The sequence below is a fragment of the Nicotiana tabacum genome, chromosome 6 (genome assembly GCF_000715075.1).
Source record: "Nicotiana tabacum cultivar K326 chromosome 6, ASM71507v2, whole genome shotgun sequence".
In the NCBI taxonomy this organism is placed as follows: domain Eukaryota; kingdom Viridiplantae; phylum Streptophyta; class Magnoliopsida; order Solanales; family Solanaceae; genus Nicotiana; species Nicotiana tabacum.
Genome location: NC_134085.1, coordinates 16,120,076 through 16,146,384, shown reverse-complemented (window position 1 = coordinate 16,146,384; position 26,309 = coordinate 16,120,076). Strand labels below are relative to the sequence as shown.

Sequence of the window (26,309 nt, the reverse complement as noted above, 5' to 3'; positions counted from 1 at the left end):
CCAGTCCATCTACACGCAGCCCATATAAAACCTGAACATCCTGAAGCGTGATGGTGGCCTCTCTAGTGGGCAGGTGAAAAGTGTGCGTCTCCGGTCGCCACCGCTCTATCAATGCCGTGATGAGAGACAAGTCGAGCTGCATCCGCCCAATCTTAAAAATCCTAAGGAAGCCCGTAGCACGCAGGCGATGGACTACGCGGGCATGGAAAACTCTCCCTCTCAAAAAGTCCCACAAGTCGTCCGGTCTCCTAGTGCGGAGAGTCTGATCCAATAGATGTCCCTCCCATACATAGGAGGACCTATGCTCGCCCTATAACACTAATACCTGATCCGCGGCTGGTCCAAGATGCATAGTCGGCAAGTCTATGTCGTCTACTATAATTCAAACAATATTAATTGTGTGTTTGTGTTATAATAAATTAAATTATTAATTTTATAATTGGACAGAGCAATTATCTATGGGTTCCAGGATCGATATTTGAGGCCCATTAGCACCAAGCTATCCTTAATTATTATGTGTGTCAATTTCAACATTTTTAGAATTTTGTGTGTTATAATAAATTAAATAATTAATTTTATAATTGGACAGAGTAATTATCTATGGGTTCCATACTCGATATTTGAGGCTCATTAGCACCAAGCTATCCTTAATTATTATGTGTGTCAATTTCAACATTTTTAAAATTTTGTTAGTTTAATAAATTAAATAGTTAATTTTATAATTGGATAGAGTAATTATTTATGGGTTCCAGGCTCGATATTTGAGGCCCATTAGCACTAAGATATCCTTAATTATTATGTGTGTCAATTTCAACATTTTTAGAATTTTGTGTGTTATAATAAATTAAATAATTCATTTTATAATTGGACAGAATAATTATCTATGGGTTCCAGGCTCGATATTTGAGGCCCAGTAGCACCAAGCTATCCTTAATTATTATGTGTGTCAATTTCAATAAGTTTAAAATTTTGTTAGTTTAATAAATTAAATATTAATTTTATAATTGGACAGAGTAATTATCTATGGGTTCCAGGCTCGATATTTGAAGCCTAGTAGCACCAAGCTATCCTTAATTATTATGTTTGTCAGTTTCAATAAGTTTAAAATTTTGTTAGTTTAATAAATTAAATAATTAATTATTTAATTGGACAGTGTAATTATCTATGGGTCCAGGCTCGATATTTGAGTTAATTTGACAACATATATTAATTTGTTAGTTTTGTAAGTTTATTTTATAAATTAAATAATTAATTTTGTAAAGTGTAATTGGATAGAGTTTTAGTTTGTACATACTTAAACTTCAGAGACTCTACGCTAAAAGGCTCTATATTTTACTACGCTAAAAGGTTCTATATTTTACTACGCTAAAAGGCTCTATATTTTAATACGCTAAAAGGCTCTATATTTTACTACGCTATAAGGCTCTATATTTTAATACGCTAAAAGCCTCTATATTTTAATATGCTAAAAGGCTCTATATTTTACTACGCTATAAGGCTCTATATTTTACTACGCTAAAAAGCTCTATATTTTACTACGCTAAAAGGTCACTATTCTTTAAGCAAATAAATAATCTAAACTAAATAAAAACAACAAACATATGAACATAACATTCACAAAATTACATATAAAACAGTAAAAAATATTTGTGAACAATTTCATTAACAATAAAAATTATTTATCAAGTTTTAACTATTTTTGTCTCAAGGCTAATAATTCAATCCGGAAAAAATAACATACAAATTTAATCGCAAACATAACACAAATCAACGTGGAAACACATTCAACAAAACAAATATGCATATGCTTTATGAGTTTCGACATAAACTAAATCGAAATACCTCGATTTAAGGTTTTTGAAATATCGAAAATTCGAAATTTCGACCCCGAAAGAAGAATCCAAAGCTTGGGTTGTATGCGGGACCTATGCTCTTCACTTTTTGTATGACGAGTGGGGCCCAAGATTTTTTTTTTAATCACGGGGAGGGGGGAGGGGAAAACCAGCAGTGGTGGGGTGCATTTTTTTAAAAAATGGAAGGAGACAGTTCGTGGGGAAGAAGAAGGAGGGGTTATATTTAATTACAGGAAACGCAGTATAATACTGTATTTTCCCTTAAAAAAATATTTTTTTAATAAAATGCAGTATAATACTGCGTTTTACTTCAATGGCTAACTTTCCGTTAAAGTAAAACGCAATATTATACTACGTTTTATGTAGAAATATAACTTTTTTTTAACTGTATAAACGTATTTTAAGTACAAAAATACTTCATTTCAGTTTCGGACTCTGTACACCACATTATAAGAATTTATCATGATTAAGTGGCAATTAGGATGAAAATATGTACTCCCTCTGTTCTAATTTATGTGAATCTGTTTGACTGGGCACGGAGTTTAAGAAAAAATGAAGACTTTTGGAATTTGTGGTCCTAAACAAGTTAAAAAGGGGCTCAGAGTATTTGTGTGGTTATAAAAGCTTCTCATTAAGGGTAGAATTATAAGTTTAAGCTAAATTGTTTTCAAATCTAGAAATGAGTCATTCTTTTTGGAACGGAACAAAAAGAAAATAGGTTCACATAAATTGGAACGGATGGAGTATTAATTAATTATATTTTAATAATTATCATGTTTGTAAAGACATGCAGTATGCTATTATATTTGTGTAAACACCTGATATCGATAATATACATATTAGCTCTATGTGTCTTATAACAATGGCCCTCACCATAATATAATTAACATTGGCACCGGCGCCAACGCCGGATGCTGGAGCGGGGTTCTCTTTGCCAGTTTCTGGTGTGTTGCTTGAAACTTCTTTGCTTTTCACCCTTGTTTTTTTTGTCGGAAAGAAATACTTATATATTAAAAGATTAAAACATTACATTAGTACAGGGAGCAAGATGCCTGGCAGGCATGTTAGTATCTAAACTAGTACTATTATAATCTACTACAAGTGCCCCTACATGGGGTGCATTACTAGACATAACATCAGTATTACAAACAGAAAACAAAGCACATGTCGGTTGTGGAATAGCGCTGTTGAGAATGTGGTTGTTCTTCTTAACGAGCTGCCTGTGCATTGTTCCCGCTAGATCATCCTCGTAGAGAGTCCTGACAAAAAGTGGAGGTGCGACAAAAGAGATGCAACTATTGGTAGCTACCTGCTTGGCTCCATATTTAGCTAGACTATCTGCAATACTAGTTGCTCCCTGTAGACATGTTGGAGAGAAGGCCTACCCAGCTGTTGAAGCAATAATATGCAGTCATATATAATGTTAGTGTGTTGCATATTAGGCGTATTTAACATACCAATGATGTCGTGGGCATCTGTTTCGATGATGATTGGTGTATATCGATGGCGCACAACAATCTTCAATTCCCTGAGTAGTGACAATAAATCTGTGTGGATAGTGGTGGCTGGACATGATCCACCTGCGAATCCCATGACCCAGTGCCCCTAGGTTTTGCGAAAACCCCCACCTATTCCATAACTGTTTTGAGCAGGTGAAGGCGTACCATTTATGTTGAGTTTGTAATGATTTGGTGGGGGAGGATGCCATTTGATGTAGAGAGGTATGGTTAGTTTTGTTGAGCTGTTGTGTTGTTTTAGAAAATAGTATTCAGCCGTTGTATTTAGAATCGTAGAAATATTAAGGTTCAAATTTTTACGATCAAGTGTGTTTTTATTACTGATATTCCATATATGCCAAATAGCAAAAGAGAGGAATATGGTGTTGGGGATCCTATAAGGAGTTGATTTTAAAGAAAATTCATACTACAGAGAATCCTGCTAATATGCTGACAAAGGTGGTGACTGCGGTCAAGTTTCAACATTGTTTGGATTTGATCAACATTGTTGAACACTGAAGATTGAAGATGAAGACACAACCAAAATTTGTTATTGAGAGAGAATTGAAAATGTGGAATTTTGCCAAGGTGGAGATTTGTTGAAGTTTGGCAAAATGCCAAAGTCCCACATTGGTTGGGAGTTAAGTTTGGGGGGATTTTTCCCCTATAAAAGAAGGCCTAATGTTTAGGATTGAAACACACCTCTCATTTGTCTTCTCATCCGTTTAAGGCATTTGTATCTTCTCTCTTTAGTATTATTTCACTTGTATTTTTGGAGTGAAATAAAATATTGGTTGTGTCCGAGGAGTAGGCAAAATTAGCCGAACCTCGTAAATTCTGGTGTTCCCTTTATTGTTGCTTTATTGTCTTATTTATTATTTGGTGGCTGTCATAATTTTTGGTATAGTAGTTGTGACTTATTCACACTATATACATTTGGCTTCCGCAACAATTGGTATCAGAGCCAAGGTACTGTCTAAGTATGCTCTGTGGTTGCAGCATAGTCTGATCTTCCACATCAGAAAAGATTTATCTTGGTAACTAAGGTCAAGGTTCTGTCTGAGTATGCTCTGTAGTTGCAGCTTAGTCTGATCTTCTACATCAGAAAGGAAATAATCTTGATTTGTATCGTCAGCTAATAAATAATATTTGTGTCAAATATGGGGGACAATAAACAAGAAGAATCTACATCAAGTGTCAACAATACGTCATCATTGGCATCTTCGCTTATGACAAGAATTGTGTCAAATGCGAAATTTGCGGTAGAAATTTTTGACGGGTCCGGACATTTTGGGATGTGGCAAGGCGAGGTTCTAGATGTCCTTTTTCAACAAGGGCTAGATCTGGCCATTGAAGAAAAGAAACCAGATGTTATTGGAGAAGAAGATTGGAGAATTATCAACCGTGTTGCTTGCGGTACCATTCGATCCTACCTTGCTAGAGAGCAGAAATATCCATACACAAAGGAAACTTCTGCAAGTAAATTATGGAAAGTACTGGAGGATAAATTTTTGAAGAAAAACAGTAAAAATAAATTGTACATGAAGAAGAGACTGTTTCACTTCACCTATGTTCCTGGTACCACGATGAATGAACATATCACCAGTTTCAATAAGTTGGTCACAGATTTGCAAAATATGGATACAACTTATGATGATGGTGACTTGGCCTTAATGTTGTTGGCATCACTTCCTGATGAGTACGAGCACCTTGAAACTACTCTACTCCATGGAAATGACGAAATTTCTCTCAGAGAAGTTTGTTCAGCTTTGTACAGCTATGAACAAAGAAAGCGAGAAAAACAGAAGGGCGGAGAAGGAGAAGCACTGTTTGTGAGGGGTCGTCCTCAAAATCAAACGAGGACAAAGAAGGGAAGATCCAAGTCAAGATCCAGACCCAGCAAAGATGAATGTGCCTTTTGTCGAGAAAAAGGGCACTGGAAGAAAGACTGTCCGAAGTTGAAGAATAAGGCCAAACATAACAATGGAAAGGCTATTATGGATTCAAATGTAGCTGATTGTGATGATTCAGACTTCTCATTAGTTACAACAGAGTCATCAACATCATCAGACATATGGTTGATGGACTCGGCTTGTAGCTATCATATGTGTCCCAACAGGGACTGGTTCGTGGAATTTCAAGAAGGAGAATATGGAGTCATCCACACAGCGGATAACAACCCTCTTACCTCATATGGCATTGGTTCAATACGATTAAGGAACCATGATGGAATGATCAGAACATTGATAGATGTTCGATATGTACCGGATTTGAAGAAGAATCTCATCTCTGTGGGAGCCCTAGAATCAAAAGGGTTCAAAATCATTGCAGAAAATGGAGTGATGAGAGTATGCTCCGGTGCACTAGTGGTAATGAAGGCTAATCGGAAGAATAATAATATGTACCACTATCGTGGCAGTACAGTTATTGGGACAGCGACAGTAACATCCAGTGACGACAAAGAGGCAGAAGCAACCAAGCTATGGCACATGCGCTTGGGACATGCTGGAGGAAAATCCTTGAAAACTCTATCAGATCAAAGATTGTTAAAAGGAGTAAAGGCTTGCAACTTGGAGTTTTGTGAGCATTGTGTCAAAGGGAAACAGACAAGGGTTAAATTTGGTACAACGATCCATAATACTAAAGGCATTTTGGATTATGTACACTCTGATGTTTGGGGTCCTTCCAAAACACCTTCATTGGGTGGGAAGCACTATTTTGTAACCTTTGTTGATGATTTTTCCCGAAGAGTATGGGTGTATACAATGAAGAGCAAAGATGAAGTGTTGGGAATTTTTCTCAAATGGAAGACGATGGTGGAGAATCAGACAGGCAGGAGAATCAAGTGTATTCGCACAGACAATGGAGGTGAATACAAAAATGATCATTTCAATAAGGTCTGTGAAAATGATGGCATCGTCCGACACTTCACTGTTAGACATACACCACAACAGAATGGAGTGGCAGAACGTATGAACCGGACCTTGCTGGAGAAGGTACGGTGTATGTTGTCCAATGCTGGCTTGGGCAAAAAATTTTGGGCTGAGGCAGTTACATATGCATGCCACCTCATTAATCGCTTACCATCTGCTGCTATTGATGGCAAGACACCATTTGAAAAATGGTATGGAAAACCTGCTATAGATTATAACTCTTTGCACGTGTTTGGCTCAACTGCATATTATCATGTGACAGAGTCAAAATTGGATCCAAGGGCAAAGAAGGCTATTTTTATGGGAATTACTTCTGGAGTCAAAGGATATCGCTTATGGTGTCCTATGACAAAGAAAGTAATATTCAGCAGGGATGTTACCTTTGATGAATCTGCTATGGTAAATAAGGTAACAGAAGATACCAAACAAAATGAAGGTGCTTCTAAGCAGGTGGAGCTTGAGGGAAAATTTATTTTTCCTACACAAGAAGCAGAGGAGGAAACAAATGAAGATTACCCTCTGGAAGGAGAGCCAGTAGAGGAGATTCCAACTCAGGAACCTCAACAACAACTTGAATCAATAGCAACCAGCAGGCCAAAAGAACAATAACGAAACCTGTTCGTCTCATAGAGACGGTTGCTTGTGCAACCTCAATTGTAGCTGATGATGTTCCTACCACTTATAAAGATGCTGTCCAAAGTTCAGAAGAAGATAAGTGGAGGATTGCCATGAATGATGAAATACAGTCCCTTCATCAGAATCATACATGGAGATTGGCCAATCTCCCGAAGGGAAAGAAAGCAATTGGGTGCAAATGGATATTTGCAAAGAAAGAAGGATTTCCTAACCAAGTAGATGTTCGCTACAAAGCAAGATTGGTGGCCAAAGGATATGCTCAAAAGGAGGGAATTGATTACAATGAAGTATTTTCTCCAGTTGTAAAACATTCCTCCATTAGAATTATGTTGGCTTTGGTAGCACAATTGGATTTAGAACTAGTTCAGATGGATGTAAAAACTGCGTTTTTACATGGAAACTTGGAGGAGGAAATCTACATGACTCAGCCAGAAGGATTCAAAGTTGCTGGAAAAGAAAATATGGTGTGCAAACTTGAAAAATCGTTGTACGGATTGAAACAATCTTCTAGACAATGGTACAAGCGATTTGACGAGTTTATGTTGCGGCAAGGGTACAAGAGAAGCAAATACGATCATTTTGTGTATTTGCACAAGCTTAAAGATGGTTCCTTTGTATATCTTCTCTTATATGTTGATGATATGTTGATAACTTCCAAGAATTTGGAAGAAATTGATAAGTTGAAGATTCAACTGAAGAAGGAGTTCGAGATGAAGGATTTGGGTGAGGCAAAGAAAATTCTTGGCATGGAGATAATTAGAGATAGACGTTCAAAGAAACTCTGTTTATCTCAAAAGGAATATTTGAAGAGAGTACTTCAACGTTTTGGCATAGATGACAAGACTAAGCCAGTTAGTACTCCACTTGCTTCCCATTTTAAGCTAAGTACTACTATGTCGCCAATGGATGAAGCTGAACGAGAGTATATGTCAAAGGTACCATACGCAAATGCTGTTGGTAGCTTGATGTATGCAATGGTTTGCACAAGGCCTGACATTTCACAAGCTGTTGGAGTTATTAGCAGATATATGCACAATCCAGGGAAGGAGCATTGGCAAGCTGTGAAGTGGATTCTACGGTATATTCATAATACTGTAGATGTCGGGTTAGTTTTTGAGCAGGAAGACAATCAGTCTGTAGTTGGATATTGTGACTCAGATTTTGCGGGTGATATGGACAAACGAAGATCAACTACTGGTTATGTGTTTACTTTTGCAAAGGCACCAGTTAGTTGGAAGTCTACTTTGCAGTCAACAGTTGCTTTGTCTACAACAGAGGCAGAGTACATGGCTATTACAAATGCTGTGAAAGAGGCAATTTGGCTTCAAGGATTGCTAAAGGAGCTTGGTGTTGAACAAAAAGGTATCACAATTTTTTGTGATAGTCAAAGTGCTATTCAATTAGCGAAGAACCAAGTTTATCATGCAAGGACGAAGCACATTGATGTTCGGTATCATTTCGTACGAGAAATCATAGAAGAAGGTGGAGTCACGGTGAAGAAAATTCATACTACAGAGAATCCTGCTGATATGCTGACAAAGGTGGTGACTGCGGTCAAGTTTCAACATTGTTTGGACTGATTCTTTTCTTTACAGATTAGCTTTTTATAAGATATCAAGTACTCCATATAACGGACCCTTTCATAATTCTGAGGCGATTGTTGAAATTTGGCAAAATGCCAAAGTCCCACATTGGTTGGGAGTTAAGTTTGGGGGGGATTTTTCCCCTATAAAAGAAGGCCTAATGTTTAGGATTGAAACACACCTCTCATTTGTCTTCTCATCTGTTTAAGGCATTTGTATCTTCTCTCTTTAGTATTATTTCACTTGTATTTTTGGAGTGAAATAAAATATTGGTTGTGCCCGAGGAGTAGGCAAAATTAGCCGAACCTCGTAAATTCTGGTGTTCCCTTTATTGTTGCTTTATTGTCTTATTTATTATTTGGTGGCTGTCATAATTTTTGGTATAGTAGTTGTGACTTATTCACACTATATACATTTGGCTTCCGCAACAGATACCTAGTTTGGAGAGATAGGTAGCAGTTGGTAATCTGTTATGTGAAAGTAGCCAGAGGAAAAATGATATTTTTGGCGAAATTTGGAGTTTCCAAATCCATTTATAGGAGTACTGATGACTTATATTTGTAGCGAGAGATTTGTAACTGGATTTAACAGAGGACATGCCATCTTTGGTCAGATCCTAGATAATCTAATCGTAATTGTGATGGAAAAGTGCATGTATATACTCTGAATGTGTGTTTTTAGATCATTCGGTATTTCAAACGTCAAAATGCCATTTATTTTCATAGTAGGAGTCAGATACTAACTTGTGTTGTTCTTGGGAATGGAAAGGACCATAGATAGAGGAACGAAGTGTGAAATTATGTTTTATCCATGGATCAGTCCAGAATTTGACGTGGTTGTCGTTTGTAAGATTCCATTTATATCCCAAGAGGCAGTAAGACCATCCACGGATGATATTTTTCCACGTGAAGGTAGTAGAGCGTTTTGTCGCCTTATTATGGCGTATATATGTATTAAGTAGAACTTGTGCCCGCTTTTCACCCTTGTTGGTTTCTTCATGCAGTGACTTTAATTTTTTCTAAAAGAAAAGAATTCACTTCATTTTATGGAGGCCTTCTTAAGAAGCAAAATGGCTAATTTGTCACCATAGATTTTAGTCCAAATAGAGCCACCTAAAGTTGTCACGTTTTTTCACTTAAAACATCAACTAACGTTGTGTCCTATTGAACACGAATATTAGTAGGACAATAAACATTTCTTTTAACAGCATATCTAGAATTTTCTTTAAGTTTATAGGGCCTTGCCACTCAGCCATGTGCAAATGCAACAATACGAATTAGATTAAACCCTTCCTCTCGGTATATCATATTGTTAAGTGTTTGTATAAATTTTCTTACCATAATTAGTTTTTCTATCTCATGAAGGAAAGGACAATATATTTGCCATAATTTGGTTTTTCCTTCTTGTAAAAGGAAATTATAATTCTCCTATATTTGGCTTATCTTTTTCTTGTAGGATCCGTCCTTCTCATTCAGTAGCATCCGCAATATAGCCATATGGAGTTTGAGAGTCGTGTTTAGAGAGAGAACTTTATGGGACAAATGTTAGTGTGTCACTTGTGTTTGCCTCTTCGTGAGGTTGTTCTCTCGATATTTTGTACTCTCTTTTTATATAGTGGATTGCTCATCTCCGCCGTGGAAGTAGGTCAGTTGACCGAATCACGTTATATGTTTATGTCTTTTTTGATATATTTCTCTTCTGTTGTCTGATTTATCGTTGTTGAAAGTATGTTTTGTTAGCTTCCACATGAACCTAATTATTTCGGTCCTAACACATGTAATGGTCGCAAAATGGTTAAAAGAAAATAGTTAACCACCCATATTATCCACTAAAAAATGGGTTGGATAATGAACTTTTTTTAAAAACAGGTCAAATATGGATAAGAACTATATTATCCATTTAGAAAATGGATAACCAATGTGTCTAACTTTTAGATTTATAAAGCCTCAAATTGGGGGTTCCTCAAGTTAGGGAGACTAGGAATTCTCCCAGAAATCATGGATAATATGGTTATCTATATTATCTGCAAGTTAACCCGTTTTTTATCTATATTAAATATGGGTCCGGTCGGATAATTTATCCGTTTTCCATTACCCGTTTTCAACCCAAATCATATCCGACCCGACCCGCCCGTTTGTCACTCCTAATATCATATGTAATGAATGATCAAGGTTGTCTTTCTGAAAGAGATGAGATCAAGTGGGGGCAAGCGAATTGAACATAGTTTATACAAATATCCCTTGTGGCAAATATTACCTTTACTTCTTCTATACAATGTAGTTTATATTCATAAACCATTCCTACTATTTTGAATCTCCTACTATACAATGATTAGTATGCTACAAATGCAAGAGACTGTTGGTATTCCTAATTAGTCAAGAAGCAGAGCCCTTGGATTTTTGAATATCCAATTCATGTTCTGCAACAATGATGCAAGAATCAGCCTCCAAAGACGATGACGAGGATGAGCTCTTGTTCTTGAAGGTGTCTTTGGGTGAATTAAGCATGTCAACTGTACACTGAACATCAGGTGTTATTCCCACTTGATCGATGTCGTGAAGTGCTGGAGATAAATACTTAGCCACCGTAACAAATAGAGCTGATCCGTCGTGCAACTGTGTAACACTCTGCACCCAAACACAATTGGAATAGTATAAAATAATTTAGTTTTTATAGAGTAGAAAGGTTGAAGGGGAACCTTGGTGTAACTAGTAAAGTTGCTGCCATATGACCAGAAGGTCACGAGTTTGAGCCATGGAAACAGCCTCTTGCAGAAATGCAGGGTAAGGCTGAATGCAATAGACCCTTGTGGTCCGGCCCTTCCCCGGACCCCGCACATAGTGGGAGCTTAGTTCACCAGGCTGCCCTTTGTTTTTTAGAGTAGAAGGGTTAGTATCCATCCAAAGTTCCAGCCGAACCTGTATCTTTCCTTTGCCAAAAGTCTTATGCCCAACAAGGATTGCACGGCCATTATCATGGAGTGCTCCGGCAAGAATCTCACTAGCACTTGCACTCCCCTCATTCACCTGTCAAAAAGGAAATCTAAGGCATAAATATTTCTGCACAATGACTAAACTCCTCGGCTTAAATGAAAGTCATAGTACTACGCTCAAGAATATTGTGTTATAGAACGAGAAGGATGTGTCTTAAACTTACAAGGACGACTAGTGGATCGTGTGTCACAGCATGTCCATCAACCATGCTAATTGGTAGCATATTTCCATCCCTATCTATGGTGTTCACAAGTGTCTCATCGCCATCTAGCCATATTTGGGCAACATCTAGTCCGGCAGTAACCAGACCTCCCTGCATAATATATTTAAGGATAAACAAAACAAACATGTCAGATGACAAAAAGGCGAATTGATTAACTTTGAGAGTATACAAATTGAAGAGGAGGAGGGTTAAGGAACTTGCAGGATTGTTCCGAAGATCTAATATATATGATTGCACACCCTGAGTTTCCATATCCTGAATTGTGTTTTCCATGTCCATAGCAGCAGACTGTCACCATTAAAAACATGAAAGTCTTTACTCAAGATATGCAAACGAAAGCAAAAAGACTAAGACAAGTGAATAATCTACGACTCAGGGGAGATGACTGATTAACTACCTGAGAGAAGCTTGACAACTTCACATATCCAGTTTTCAAGAGACGACCATCAGGCATTTTATGAGGGATGATGGCACTGGATATTGGCGAAAGCTTAATCACTTCGCGAGGTAGTTTAACCTAAAAAGATAAGCAATGTTAATCACGATAGTTAGGAAATTCTCTAGATAACATGAAATAGCTAACATGTACTAGAGAAAAACTGAAAAATAAAGATTGTTTTTTCTTCTGATTAGGGAAAGCTATAACAATATATAGTTTAAATGGCATACCTCTTTGTAACCAGATACTCCTGGAGCATTACCCTGGTCAAGAGAAGAACAGAAAATGTAATAATTTACAGTTAGAGAGAGCATTCACTTCCATGAAATTTTCTAAAGTATAAATATCTAGATGAAGAATAAATTTGCATTCAAGAAACAAGCACTATTGCCCGACAAAAAAAGGTGAAATATTAGGAGAATGGAGACATAATATGTAAAAGAATCAGGCACAGAAGGCCCTTGTGCAGGCAATTTATGATCAGGCGGCTGTGGTTGTATAAATCAGACTTGTGTTTACACGAATAATGTTGTGGAGAATGTAAAACGTTCAGTTGGCTCAATGAAAATGGGGGCAATCTTACACTGTGAACTTTGACTGTAACAATTGTACCAGCACGGCCCCTCAGTTTTTGAGCTGCTGTTTCACTGTCAACTCCATCAAGCCTCTCCCCTGAAGAAAAATAATGCAAAATTCAAGTTTTAATGCAGCTGTTTTTGAGAAACAAATAAACAAAGCAATTGATGTGGTTTCTGTTTGAAGGACATGGAGGAGTGCACCAACAAAACATCTGATTGATGCTCACCAACAAATATTATATTTCTTGAGTTATTGTGAAGAAAGGCTTTCACTGTATCAACAAAGGTGTTTACTTAGCTATCAACACTTTTTACTTTACCAACAAAATTGGAAGAGGATAATGTAAGATTATGAGATGAGAAACAAAACTTAAGCACAACAAAAGGCAACTGATTAGGTATCAGTCTGTGAGTCGTTTCCTCCACGAGATTGAAGTCTCAACTTTAAGACTCCAGGTAAGGTCTCTAAGCCAATAGGTCATTAATTTGCTAAGTTCTGCAGAAAAAAAGTAGTACCATTTATCTCAAGCAGTTCATCTCCTTCATGGATACCAGCACGTGCAGCTGGGCTATTCTCCACACATGACAACACAACCTGAAATACATTGTATGAAGCATTTTTATACAAGAAAGTAAGATAAATAGTGTTGCCAATAACCTACAAAAAGAAAATCTATTTTATGACTAAGCAATCAACATTTCACAGAAATAAAGTACAATGGCAAGCAAGCAGCAAGTGCATTCGAGTATTCTTACTAACCAGATGCCCTGTGTTCGGTTCAACGCTGACGAAGAGGCCAACACCTTGCAAATTTCCATCACTTCCTATTCTAAAACTTTGGTACTCCTGTCGAAAAAATTGTCAATGTCATAGAAGAATAACAAATTATTAATCATATTAGGAATTAGGGAAGACATGGCACAAAGTCCTTACAAAGGCTAATTGGACTGATAACTTATATATCAATTTGAAACGCGAGCCTACCGCTCTAGCATTATGAACTAGGAACTTCCAAAATATGGCGTCCCAATTTTTTCCTCAACCAACTTTCCGTTTGTTTAGAAACAGACACGGAAATTCCTCGTCTCAAATTATATTAGAGATTAGTATAACTTTTCTTAATCATACAAGAAAGATTTCCTTGGTGTAAATGGACTGCCTTACAAATACACACCTTAGGACTAATAATGCGAGTATAGGGATCTCCAAGCGTAGATAGCATTCCCCTAACTTTGCTATAAGCAGCATCTTCTGACCTCAAGGGGAACATTTCTACCATTGTTTGTTGCAATTTCAAGTCCCAATCTGCAAAATAATACGTTCTTTACCACTTTAGCTCAAACTACATATTTCATGCTGATAAGCCAAAATGAAAATGTATGTTTACTTTAAAAAGAAAATAATCAAACCATGTCAAATTACCTTGATGGTTGAAAGTAGGATCTACGAAAGTTTCTCTAATCAAACCCCAAGCCTCTATTAATGTCCTCTGAACTGTATTTACCTACCAAACAAATTAACAATCATTCAACCATATAACAAACCTACACTCCAATAAAATTGTACATTAAATCATAAATCAGCAGATACTAAAATTTTCTTTGTTAGTCTCACATTAGCCGTTGAAAAAATTGGTAGCCAACTGGAGAAAACCGTACAGGTAGGCCAAAGCGGACAATATCACATCATATTAAGAGTATCCGTGGGCTATTTTAGACCAACAATTGGTATCAGAGCCAGGTAAGAGTGATGGTGCGGGGCTCGTTTTGCTTGCCCTTACGAGCTTGGAGACGCTGTGTGAGGCCTTTTGGGGAAAATCGTGTTGTGCGAGTTTGGCCCAAAACAGACAATATTATACACCATATTAAAAGTATCTGTGGGCTGTTTTAGCCCAACATCCTTTCTGCCCTTTTATGAAACAACAAGAAAGCAAATGGATTGATTAGAATACCTCAGGTGTGTGAGAGACAGGAAATGCAACAGTAAGAGACTCAGCCAAAGCTGGAGAATTACAACACAAAGATAAAGCAGCAGCTAATCCAACAAATCCTTTCCCTAACCATTTCACCAAATTTTCATTCTTTTCAAGAAAATCATTTTTCTTGAACTGTACAATAGACTCCTTCCTGCTTAAAGCTTGTGGAACAACCCCTTTAAATCTTGGTGTTTTACCATGATTTAAGGGTGAAAATCTACAAGAAAATAATGATTTTGAAGTTGGTTTAATCAAAGATTTGGATATTGAAAAGGGAATTGATGATCCAAGATCAAAATTTGAGCAGAAAGTTTCCATCTTTGTGGGAGAGAAAATGAGTTGTATTTTTGCATTGCTTTTAATATTAGTTATTAGTAGTAGGGAGAAGATTGCCGTGTTGGATTTCTAATATGTGGGGTCCACGTGAATCTTTGAGTCTTGTGGTGATGAACCTTGTTGCGTAGGTGAGTATCTGTGTGTGGAATATATGTTCAGCTTCAGATATGCTTACAAGTGGACCAGTAACCCAGTGTTGGAAATTAGATATTTATTTTCTTCCTTTTTTTTTTTTTTTAAATTTGAGTACCACTAGAAGTTTTATTTCACAAAGATAACAGCAGTTTTATTTCAACAAAGTATTTTCTAAATTACTGCAGCAAGTAACTCTTAAGCTGAAACAGAAAAATAATTTTACTAAAAGTAGTTTTTAAAGCATATTTCTAACACTTCTCCTTGCATTTAAAACAGCAAATTCTTAATTTATGCCTTGTGAACCTTTAACTAGAAGTACGTAAATCTGCCAAGTGATCTTTGGACTTGCAGTAAATTGAGTTCACTTTTCTAGTTTGTTGCCTCTCATGATTATCAATTAAAAAAGTTGACTCTTTTTTCGGCTTCATTTGCATTTTGTCTTGAGGATTGTCAACTTTCTTCAAGATTTGCATTTTGCTTGGAGGCTTTTCAACTTTCTTCCAGATTTTATTTTTCTAAAATGTTGACTATTTCTTCTTTGCCTCATCTTCACATATGTCCTCAGTTGAAGGATTGTCTACACTTTGTAGATTCTTTTGGCTTTATTTTTTTATCTTCCGTTGGATCAAATAAGAAATTTTTACCTCTTATTTTAACCCTTAAAATCTCAAGTCCACTTGTATCATAAATGAAACAATGTATTTTGATCAATATAAGGAATATAAAGAACATCTGAAATTTTCTTAGTACCTGAATTTGTTGCGATTTGCAACAGTTTCTTTAGCAAGAATATAATCATCATTCCCAATTTTGACTTTCTTATTTCCCATAGACATAAACTCTTTGAAAAGTGTTCTGTCATTTATCATGTGGTATGTACAACCACTATCAATCAACCAAAAATCAAATTTCTTGGTTGAAAGAAACGTTGCCATAAATAAGTGATCTTCTTCTTCTTCATTGGCGACTTGGGCATCTGCTTCATGCTTTTGAGATTTGCCTTTGCAAATTACAGCTTCATGATCAAGTTGGTTACAAATTTTGCAATTTGCATTTGGCCTCTTCCAACATTTCAATGGTTGATGATCTTTTTTGCCATAGTGCTGACAAGGTGGATAATTTTTCTGTGCACTATTACTCTTGCTTTGAGTTTTGTGGTTGGATGTCAGGGCTCCTTTAACCATACCATCTTGCCTCATAAACCTCCTTTGCTCTTGTTCTTGCAATGTATTTAGCAATTCTACCAAGGTAATCTTGGATAGATCCTTTATATTTTTTAAGGTAGTTATGGATACTTCATATTTTTCAGGCACTGTAACAAGAATTTTTCAACAATTCTTGAATCTATAAATTTAGTACTAAGCAATCTTACCTTGTTAATAATGCCAGATTCTTTGACGGTCTCATATTCATTCATTTTTTGCAATTCGAATTCCCTTATTAAAATCAACACGTTCATGCATCGTATTCTTTCATCTCTTGTATATTCTTCCTTCAGATAATCCCAGTTTTTTTTTTTGCTGATTTGAGTGCCATAACTCTCATGAAAATTATTGTAGACACACCAACAAACAAAGTTGCTTTCGCCTTTGATTTCATGATTTTCTTTTTCTTGTGACTCTTGATCTAGGCCACGGTGGGATTGTTAGGCAGTAGAAAACATCATAATCCTCTTCCATGGCCTCCCAAATATCTAAAGCCTCCATTCTCACCGCCCACAATTGATAATTTTCACCATCAAAGAATGGAGGAGCCCATTGAGAAAAACTCATTTCAGTCTCCATCTCACTCAAGAAATTTTTTACTCACGTCCCTTAAGATGATGGCTCTAATACGAATTGTTGGTTCTTAATAAAAGAAACTAAGGGAAATAATAAGAGAAGACGACAGGAAAATAAAAGGAATATATTGGAATAGATGTAAAAGGAACTCTAAAGAACTGAAGCTGAAAATTTTATATTATTTCACTGTACTTGGACTATAATTTATAAGAGAACTACTAACTTAAAAGACCTAAAAAGCAGCACAAAATATGCTGAAAATAACAAACTCATAAAGACTAGTTCACTCCTAAAGGCTAGTTCAAAATATTTCAAATTCAAACTAAATTACTATAGTAAATAACTATTAAGCCGAAACAGTAAAATAATTTTACTGAGAGCAGCTTCTAAAGCATAAATATTTCTAATCGGATTTGATCCTTGATATAAAATATTTGATCTTTCCATGAATAAGGTTATAGATTTTAATGCTTGAGTCTTCTTTTCTTCGATAGTCTTCAATATTGCTACTTGAGTTTTCAGTCACTGTCGTTTGATTTCTTTCTTTACTTAACTGGTGATTGAGATCATTGCCTTGTGAGGTTCAAGTCAATAATTAATTTGCCAAAATTCAATAATGACACGGTTCAAATGTATACTCTTTCCGATCCACATAAGGTGATCAATTTGCCTTGGGCACACCCATTAAGAAAAATTTAAAATTCTAGACAAAAATAGTTAGTGTGACTAAACTACTCTTAATTAAATGTTGCAGCATAATTAATGTGAAGAGTAAAAGACTTTTTAGGGATACATATATAAGAATAATTTTAGAAAAATAAATTGAATTTTTTCTTAATTGTATAAATGAACACTTATTTTGAACCGAAATAAAAAAGAAATTACTCACTTAGTGTAAACCGGAGGGAGTACCTTATTATGCATGAGGTGATGATGGGTTTAGAAGTAATACAAGGAGGGTTATGGGTTTTTAGGTGGTGGAAATTGCCAAAATTAAATAATGACTGGAAACGGCACAAAGATTTAAGAATTTTGGGGAATGACAAGCAATTAAGATGATAAATAAAATTGACAGTTTTGAAAGACAAACTGATACGCATCCATTATGGGATATTGATCTTGTACCAGTATCCCATATTAAGGTGAGTAATTTAAGGAGCTTATGAAATTGGTATATAATCTACTTAAAAGGTTATAATGAATTATATTTGTAACTTTTTTTTAATATAGTGATAATTCTTTTAATGCAAAAATACTGGTAATACTATCCCAAAAAAAAAATAAAAAAATCTAAAGTGGTGTGTGAATTCCCCAAAAACTAAAGGGATTTTTTTTCTATAGATACAAAATTAGGACAAAATTTACCTGATTTAGCTAGATTTTCATTTTTATAGAAAGTAACTAGAGGTTTTTTTATTTTATAAAATACATAAAAATCCTATCAAAATATACAATTTATATACAACTTGTAGATAATTTGTGTTGCACATATTCTGGTAAAAATATACAACTTATATACCATTTGAATATAACTTTTTGTTGTACGAATCCGGTTAAACACATACAATATACATATAATTTGCATAAAATTATGTTAGTTGTATATATTTTATATTTGATGTACACCCGACATGCAAAATACATGCAATTTATTTATGTCTTCCTGTTCGAGTTTCAATGTGAAATTCTAACTAAACCAAACTCCCTCATATTAAAGATATAAATCTCAAAAGATATTTTAATCATTCGCAACAACACTCAATCCAAATAAAAATAATTTTATAAAACTTAATTTTGGAATTCAAAGTTTCAAAATTCTTTAATCTATGTAAATAGAGTTTTTAATGAATTTTAATTAGGTATCCACTGAGACGAGATCATCCAATATGGTGAGCAATAACAACAATAACAACAACATACCCAGTATTATCCCATACCGTAGGGTCTGGGTAGTGTGTTGTGTACGCAGACCTTACCCCTACCTTGTGAGGATAGAGAGGTTGTTTCCAATAGACCCTCGGCTCAGCCACATTAATGAAAATATAGACAAGAAGGGACAGTACCAAAAGTCAATATAAGCATAATAAAAATAACAAGATATTAAGGCGATCAACAATGAAAGAAAACAACGGATAGTCATAAAAACCTATTACCAGCAAAAAGCGAGACGGTGTGCCAATACTACAGTTATGAATACTCTAGACTACATACTCTACTACCCTAGTCCTCGACCATCATACCTTCCTATCCAGGGTCATGTCCTCCGTCAGCTGAAGTTGTGCCATATCTTGCCTAATCACCTCTCTCCACCTCTTCTTATGCCTACCTTTACCTCTCCGTAGGCCCTCCAATGTCAACCTCTCACACCTCCTCACCGGGCGTCTGTGATCCTCCTCCTCACATGACCAAACCACCTAAGTTGCGCTTCCTGCATCTTGTCTTCAATAGGGGGCAACACCTACCTTGTCTCGAATAACCTCATTTCTGATCCTCTCTAACCTGGTATGCCCGCACATCCATCTCAACATCCTCATCTCTTCTACCTTCATCTTTTGGACATGAGCGACATTGACTAGCCAACACTCAACCCCATAAAACATTGTAGGTCTAACCACCACTATGTAGAACTTACCCTTAAGATTCGATAGCACCTTCTTGTCACAAAAAAACACCGGACGCAAGTCTTCGTTTCATCCATCCTGTCCCAATGCAACGTGTGACATCTTCATCAATCTCCCCATCCTTCTGAATAATAGACCCAAGGTACTTAAAACTTCCTCTTAAAGGGAAGACCTGCATGTCCAGCCTCACCTCCCCTTTCCCTCCTTGAGTCTCTCCACTAAACATATACTCCAATTATTCTGTCTTGGTCCTGCTCAACTTGAAACCTTTAGATTCCAGGGTCTACCTATATACCTCTAGTTACGCGTTCACACCATCTCATATCTCGTCAATCAATACAATATCATCTGCAAATAGCATGCACCACGACACTTTCCCTTGGATGTGGCACACCAGTACATCCATCCCTAAAGCCAACAAAAAAGGACTGAGTACCGACCCCTGATGCAACCCCATAATAACCGGAAAATGGTCCGAGTCACCACCCACCGTCTTCACTCGGGTCTTTACTCCATCCATGTCCTTAATTGTCACGACCCGGAATTTCCACCTTCGGGACCGTGATGGCGCCTAATATTTCACTTGTTAGGCAAGCTAACGTTAGAACAACTTATTCATTTTTCAACCGTTTAGATTAAATAAAGAGAAAGAATTGAAATAACTGTAGAAATCCAACGTAAAATACGGAAGCTAAAATTGCCAAACATCTGCTACAACCCTGGAACCGGTGTCACAAGTGTACGAGCTGCTAGAATAGTACAAACAACGGTCTCAAATAAATATAAAGTTGTCTAAAGGAAAATACACAGCTAAATAAAAGGGAGGGGGACTCCAGGAGCTGCAGGCTCTGAGCAGCTGTACCTGAAGTCTCCACAAAGCTGATCAATCCAAGCACACTAATAGCCACCGCTGGGATCGACTCCAAATTCTGTACAAGAAGTGCAGAGTGTAGTATGAGTACAACCGACCCCATGTACACTATAAGTGCCGAGTCTAACCTCGACGAAGTAGTGACTAGGCTAAGACATGTCACTTACACTACAACATGTAAGCAGTATATAATAAAATAGGAGAAAGAAATACAGAACGAAATAAGATAGTTAAATGAAGAAAATAGCTATGTCCTCAAGGGAAACCAATACCGATCAAAATTACAAATCCTTAGAGTTTCGTATAAAAATACCGAGAACCAACACAGTATAGAGAAATAGAAGCACATAGGTTGTTGCGACGCATAATCCAATCCCACCGTACAACACAATCCTCCCTTATTCCATCATAATAATATCACAATTATAAACAAATAAGTATATGTTGCTGCGCTCATCCCGATTCCACCATATAACAAAATCAGTATCATAATTCACCCTTATTTCACCGTATCAATCCACCCTTATTTCACCTGTTGTGGTGTCCAACCCGATCCTACCATATAAGTACAAATATTCACTAAGTGCAGTTAAATTCATAATTCAAATCACAAGTAACTTTACAGTTGATGAATATAATGTTGAATCAGAAAAGAAACATAATGCCAACTCGGAAATCCACATGTGTAATACTACGCGGCAAGACAAGACCAGTAATGACATTTAGAAGGTGCAAGTAATTCATTTAAAGTAAATAGCAACAATCATGAAATCATGAAAAGGTCTAACATGTTTAACATGAGAAACCATGATTAACAAGTAGCAAATAAATCATGGAAGGCATTTAGAACATATAACAGTTATGGCACGGAAGGAGAAAATTAAGGAAAATCAGGGAAATAAGTAATTCGGCAACGTATACACACTCATCACCTCGCATATATGCCGCAACACATGAAATTCACATAGCACATAGCCTGAGAGTTCCTAATTCCCTCAATCAAGGTTAAACTTAACACTTATCTCACTCCACAGTCAATTCAGAGCTCTACTCGGGCTTTTCCCCTAGAATCTGCCTCCTAACCACTCGTATCTAACCACAATTGACTCAATAACATCAAATATTTCTAAAGGAATCAATTACAATGCATAAATTTAGAATTTTCAAACTTTTTCCCAAAAAGTCAAAAATTGACCTTGAGCCTGCTTGGTCCAAACCCGAAATTCGGACCAATCTACCATGAAAATCCTAGATTTTAGGTTGAAATCTTGTGCAATATAATGGAAGATTGAAAGAAAATAGGTTAGAATCACTTATCAATGAATTGGGGAAGAAAGGTTCTTGAAAAAATTGCCTCTAGGGTTCTAGGTTTGAAAATATGAAGAATGAGAAAAGAATCCCGTCAAGTTCAGATTTTGATCAGGTGCAGGCGTTGCAATTGCGACATGGGGTTGTGCAATTTCGAACCCCGCAAATGCGTGAAATTCTTCGCAATTGCAAAGTCTCAACATTCCTACTGTCTTCGCAAAGGAGAACCAGAGGGGATCGCAATTGCGACCCCAGCTCTCGCAAATGCGAAAAATCTGCCCGCAGCCCCTGATCGCAAATGCAAAGTAATCTTCACATATGCGAGGCTCGCATTTGTGAGCCAGACCTCGCAAATGCGAGATTTGCAGACAACACAAGAAAACACTCATGCACTAGCTATGATCCTAAGGGGTCGTTTGATAGGAGGTATTAGAAAAAATAATGCAAGCATTAGCTCTATGCATTACTAATACCTTGTTTGGTATATTCTTTCAATATGTGTATAACTAATACTTGTATTAGTTATACATCATACTTTGTATTATCCTACGTATAAGTAATTCATAGAAAACCATGGCATTAGTAATACCAAGGCTATTAATGTATGCATTAGTATGGTTAAAGATAAAATTGTCCTTAAACTCCCTTAAAGCTAGAGAATATGGAGGGCACTTTTGTAAACAACTATTTTTCTTAAAAATTATGCAATGCATTATAATTTTGGTACACCACACCAAACAGTAGATAAGAAATAATATCTGCATAACTAATGCTTGCATTACTAACACATGCATTACTAATCCATACATTACAAATACACCTTATTCTGCACTATTCTTATACGCCCTACCAAATGACCCCAAAGTCCAAATTCACTTCGTAGCCTATCCGAAACTCACCCGAGCCCTCGGGGCTCCAAACCAAACATGTACACAAGTCCAACAATATCATACGAACTTGCTCGTGCAATCAAATCGCCAAAATAACACCTAGAACTATGAATCGGACCCCAAATCAAATGAAACTTTCAAGAAAACTTATGAACTTCTATTTTAATAACGAGATATCCGAATCACGTCAAACCAACTCCGTTTTTCACCAAATTTGACAGACAAGTCATACATATAGTAATAGACCTATACCGGATTCCGAAACCAAAATATAGACTCGGTATCAACCAAGTCAAATATCAGTCAAACCTTTAAAGTTATTCAGCATTTAAACTTTCAAATTTCGACAAAAAATGATAACTCGAGCTAGGGACTTCTGAATTCGATTCCGGGCATACACCCAAGTCCTATATCATGATACAGACCCACCGGGACCATTAAAACATAGATCTGGGTCCGGTTGCTCTAAATATTGACCGAAGTCAACTCAAATAGATTTTTAAGGCAAAATTTCATATTTTATAAGTTTTTAACATAAAAGCCTTGCGGAAAAATACTCGGATTGTGCGCGTAAAAGTTGAGTAAGGCTAAAATGAGGTATTTAAGGTTTCAAAACACAGAATTAGGGTTTAAAACTCTAGATGACCTATCGGGTTATCATATTCTCTACCTCTGAAACAATCATTCGTCCTCGAACGGACATAGAAAAGTAACTGGACTGGTAAAAAGGTGTGGATATCTACTCCGCATGTCCAACTCGGACTCCCATGTAGCTGCCTCGACCTGCTGGCCTCTCCATTGAACTCGAATTGAAGGATAACTCTTTGACCTCAACTGTCGAACCTACCGGGCTAGAATAGACACCATCTCCTCCTCATAAGTCAAATCCTTGTCCAACTGGACTGAGCTAAAATATAACACATGGGATGGATCACCGTGATACTTCCAGAGCTTGGAAACATGGAACACCGGATGGACCGCTGATAAACTAGGTGGTAATGTGAGCTTGTAAGCCATCTCACCCACTCGTTGAAGAATCTCAAAAGGTCTGATATGCCCAGGGCTCAACTTACCCTTCTTTACAAACCTCATCACACGCTTCATGGGTGAAACCCAGAGCAATACCCTCTCTCTGACATGAATGCAACATCACGAACTCTACAATCGGTATAACTCTTCTGCTTGGACTTAGCTGTGCGAAATCGATCCTGAATAATCTTGACCTTATCGAAGGCATCCTGTACCAAATTTGTACCCAACAACTAAGCCTCCCACGGCTCGTACCATCTAACTAGCGATCGACACCGCCTCCCCGAATAATGCCTCATAGGGAGCCATCTGAATGCTTCACTGGTAGCTGTTGTTGTAGGAAAACTCCGCAAGTGGCAAGAACTGATCCCAAGAACTTTCGAAGTCTATAACACATGCGTGGAGCATATCCTCCAATATCTGGATAGTGCGCTCGGACTGTCCATCCGTCTGAGGATGAAATGATGTGCTCAACTCAACATGCATGCCCAACTTATGTTGTACTGCTCTTCAAAAGTGCAAGGTGAAATTGTACCTTGATCGGTTCCAAACCTGCACTAATATAGAGTAGCAAGGATGGTCAATGCAGTTTTACCCAACAAAGGTCAAGATTGAATCCACAGGGAGTTAATGAGTTTGGAGTTAGGTTTATATCCGAGTAGAGATGCGAGTTTTGCTCTTAATTGTACTTCCACAAATGGTTGGTTTTGTTTTCTACTTCTACTTCTATTCTATAACATGCAATAGTTAAAACTAAGTACAATGTTTTTTTGTTGGTTGTTTTCAAATATTTAAAGGGACTAGGGTAGTGACTTTCGCTTAGGTGGATATCTAACGGGTATCGAGAATTCAGGGCAAGCTTGTTATGATTTGGGTTGTGATATAACCATCACACATAAGTGCCCACTCTATACCTCTCGGTAGTTTGAGTGACTTTGCCCAATTTGGCTTTCTCAAGTCCAAATGGGTGTTCATGCATAACAAATGATATTGGCTCAAGTCGGGTATTACTATCTCTAGGTTTAACCCTTTAATTGGGGTCTATCAATCTCCTAATTTTCCTAGCCTAATTTTTCGGGACAGAGTGGGAGTAGCCTCCGTGGAGGACAAGATGCAGAAGTCGAGGCTGAGATGGTTCGGACATTAAAGTATGAATTAGGCTAAATATCACTAACCCATAAACAATTAAGCCCCAAAAGTCAAGACTTATTAAATATCCACACTAGGGTTGGGTCACAACCTAGCTATGGGTTTAGCTACTCATGAAAATAGTAGAAATCAAAGATAAAGAGAAGATAAAATCCATAATGCTATATTAAAAGATGAAAATATAAAGTTATAAGGTAAATCTTATACAAAATTTCCCAAACAGGTAAAACTAGCCATCTCACGTGTTCAGCAAAACATCACTTAACCGAAATATGTGAAAAAGATCTATTTATAGTAGGCTAAAATTTTTGGACAAAAATGCCCCTGTGGAGGTTTTGCGAACATGTAATTCTGATCGCATTTGCGCTTGAGCTATCACGACCGCGTAATAATGAGCGCGGTACGCATTTCTTCATAACTGGGCATGGGTAGAGCTTGAATTCGCGGACATCGTATTTTCAACTGCGTCCACGTAAGAAATAGATGCTGACGCGTAATTTGGACGCGAACCCCGTTCTTCACTTAAGACAAAAATGTAGAGTCTTTGAACCTTGATATAATCCCTCAGCGAAAATCCATCCTCGACCGCGCCATAGATTTCACGACAGTGCTTTTCCATCACGGTCAACATTTTTTTCTTGAGCTCAAAAACAGCCTCTATGAATCTCACTTTCGCAGACAACATAATAGTGGTCGCCTCAACGGTAGTCCTTACGCGATCGCTCTTTTCTGCCGCTGTTAGTGCTCCAGTCCCAGCCTTGGATTTGTGCAAGTTTGACTCCTTCATGAGTTAATTATGGCTTCTTTGCCTCATTTTGACCAAACTCTGCAAGCAAACACATTGAGTTAGTGATCGAGAATACCTTTATGCATTTTCGACCCAAAAACTAAGCAAAAAAGAGCAAATAATAGGCTAATATTCCTAGTTATCAACTCCCCAAACTTAAGCTTTTGCTTGTCCTCAAGTAAACAAAGTAATGCTCACTTCCTCAAGAAAAAGAAAGGAAAATTTCAGCTGTCCTAAGCCGACTTCATCAAGCATCAATTAGGACTAACAGTTACCATAAACACAAATGCATTATCAACAACACACAACCTTTTGAGTACCATAGTTCTAGTGCGACACAAAAGCATCAAGAGTTGGCTTAACTCACCAAGGAAGCTTGCTCTAATACGTAGGTCATTGTGGAACTCAAACTCTTCCTCTTCTACTCTCCATAAGCAAATCTCACTTTAGATTGTAGCACTCAAAACAAGGATTGGGGGGAAGTACGCTCATCTCTCTCAAGGGACGATTACAAGTCCGGCTCTAAGTACCATAAGCTTGCCCCTTATGTAAATTACCACTAATGTAAGCTCACTCAACTCGAAATCATATAGGGCTTTTGCAGGAATGTAACGAAGGCTTTTGGTTCAAGGTAGGACTTATTGGCATATGATGGTTTCATTTTTCCTTAAGCACTCCATTTTCTCATTTCT

The 26,309-nt window shown here is 37.0% G+C and overlaps 1 protein-coding gene across 2 annotated transcripts; it reads right to left on the bottom strand.

Annotated features, from left to right (window-relative positions):
• Nucleotides 1-10,701: 10,701 nt before the first annotated feature.
• Nucleotides 10,702-15,072, bottom strand: LOC107769013 (carboxyl-terminal-processing peptidase 3, chloroplastic). Of its 2 annotated transcripts, none has more exons than XM_075254593.1 (12): nucleotides 14,687-15,072; nucleotides 14,158-14,239; nucleotides 13,910-14,040; nucleotides 13,495-13,581; nucleotides 13,251-13,329; nucleotides 12,740-12,828; nucleotides 12,387-12,419; nucleotides 12,115-12,234; nucleotides 11,915-12,005; nucleotides 11,658-11,803; nucleotides 11,420-11,527; nucleotides 10,702-11,128 (listed from the first exon to the last, which is right to left on the bottom strand). In XM_075254593.1, exons 1-12 carry the CDS (start codon nucleotides 15,026-15,028, stop codon nucleotides 10,877-10,879), a joined length of 1,560 nt encoding a protein of 519 aa, XP_075110694.1. In that variant the 5' UTR covers nucleotides 15,029-15,072; the 3' UTR covers nucleotides 10,702-10,876. The 2 variants fall into 2 exon arrangements, with proteins under 2 accessions (XP_075110694.1, XP_016443672.1); XM_016588186.2 differs by having other exon boundaries at nucleotides 11,658-11,807; nucleotides 11,919-12,005.
• Nucleotides 15,073-26,309: the final 11,237 nt, after the last annotated feature.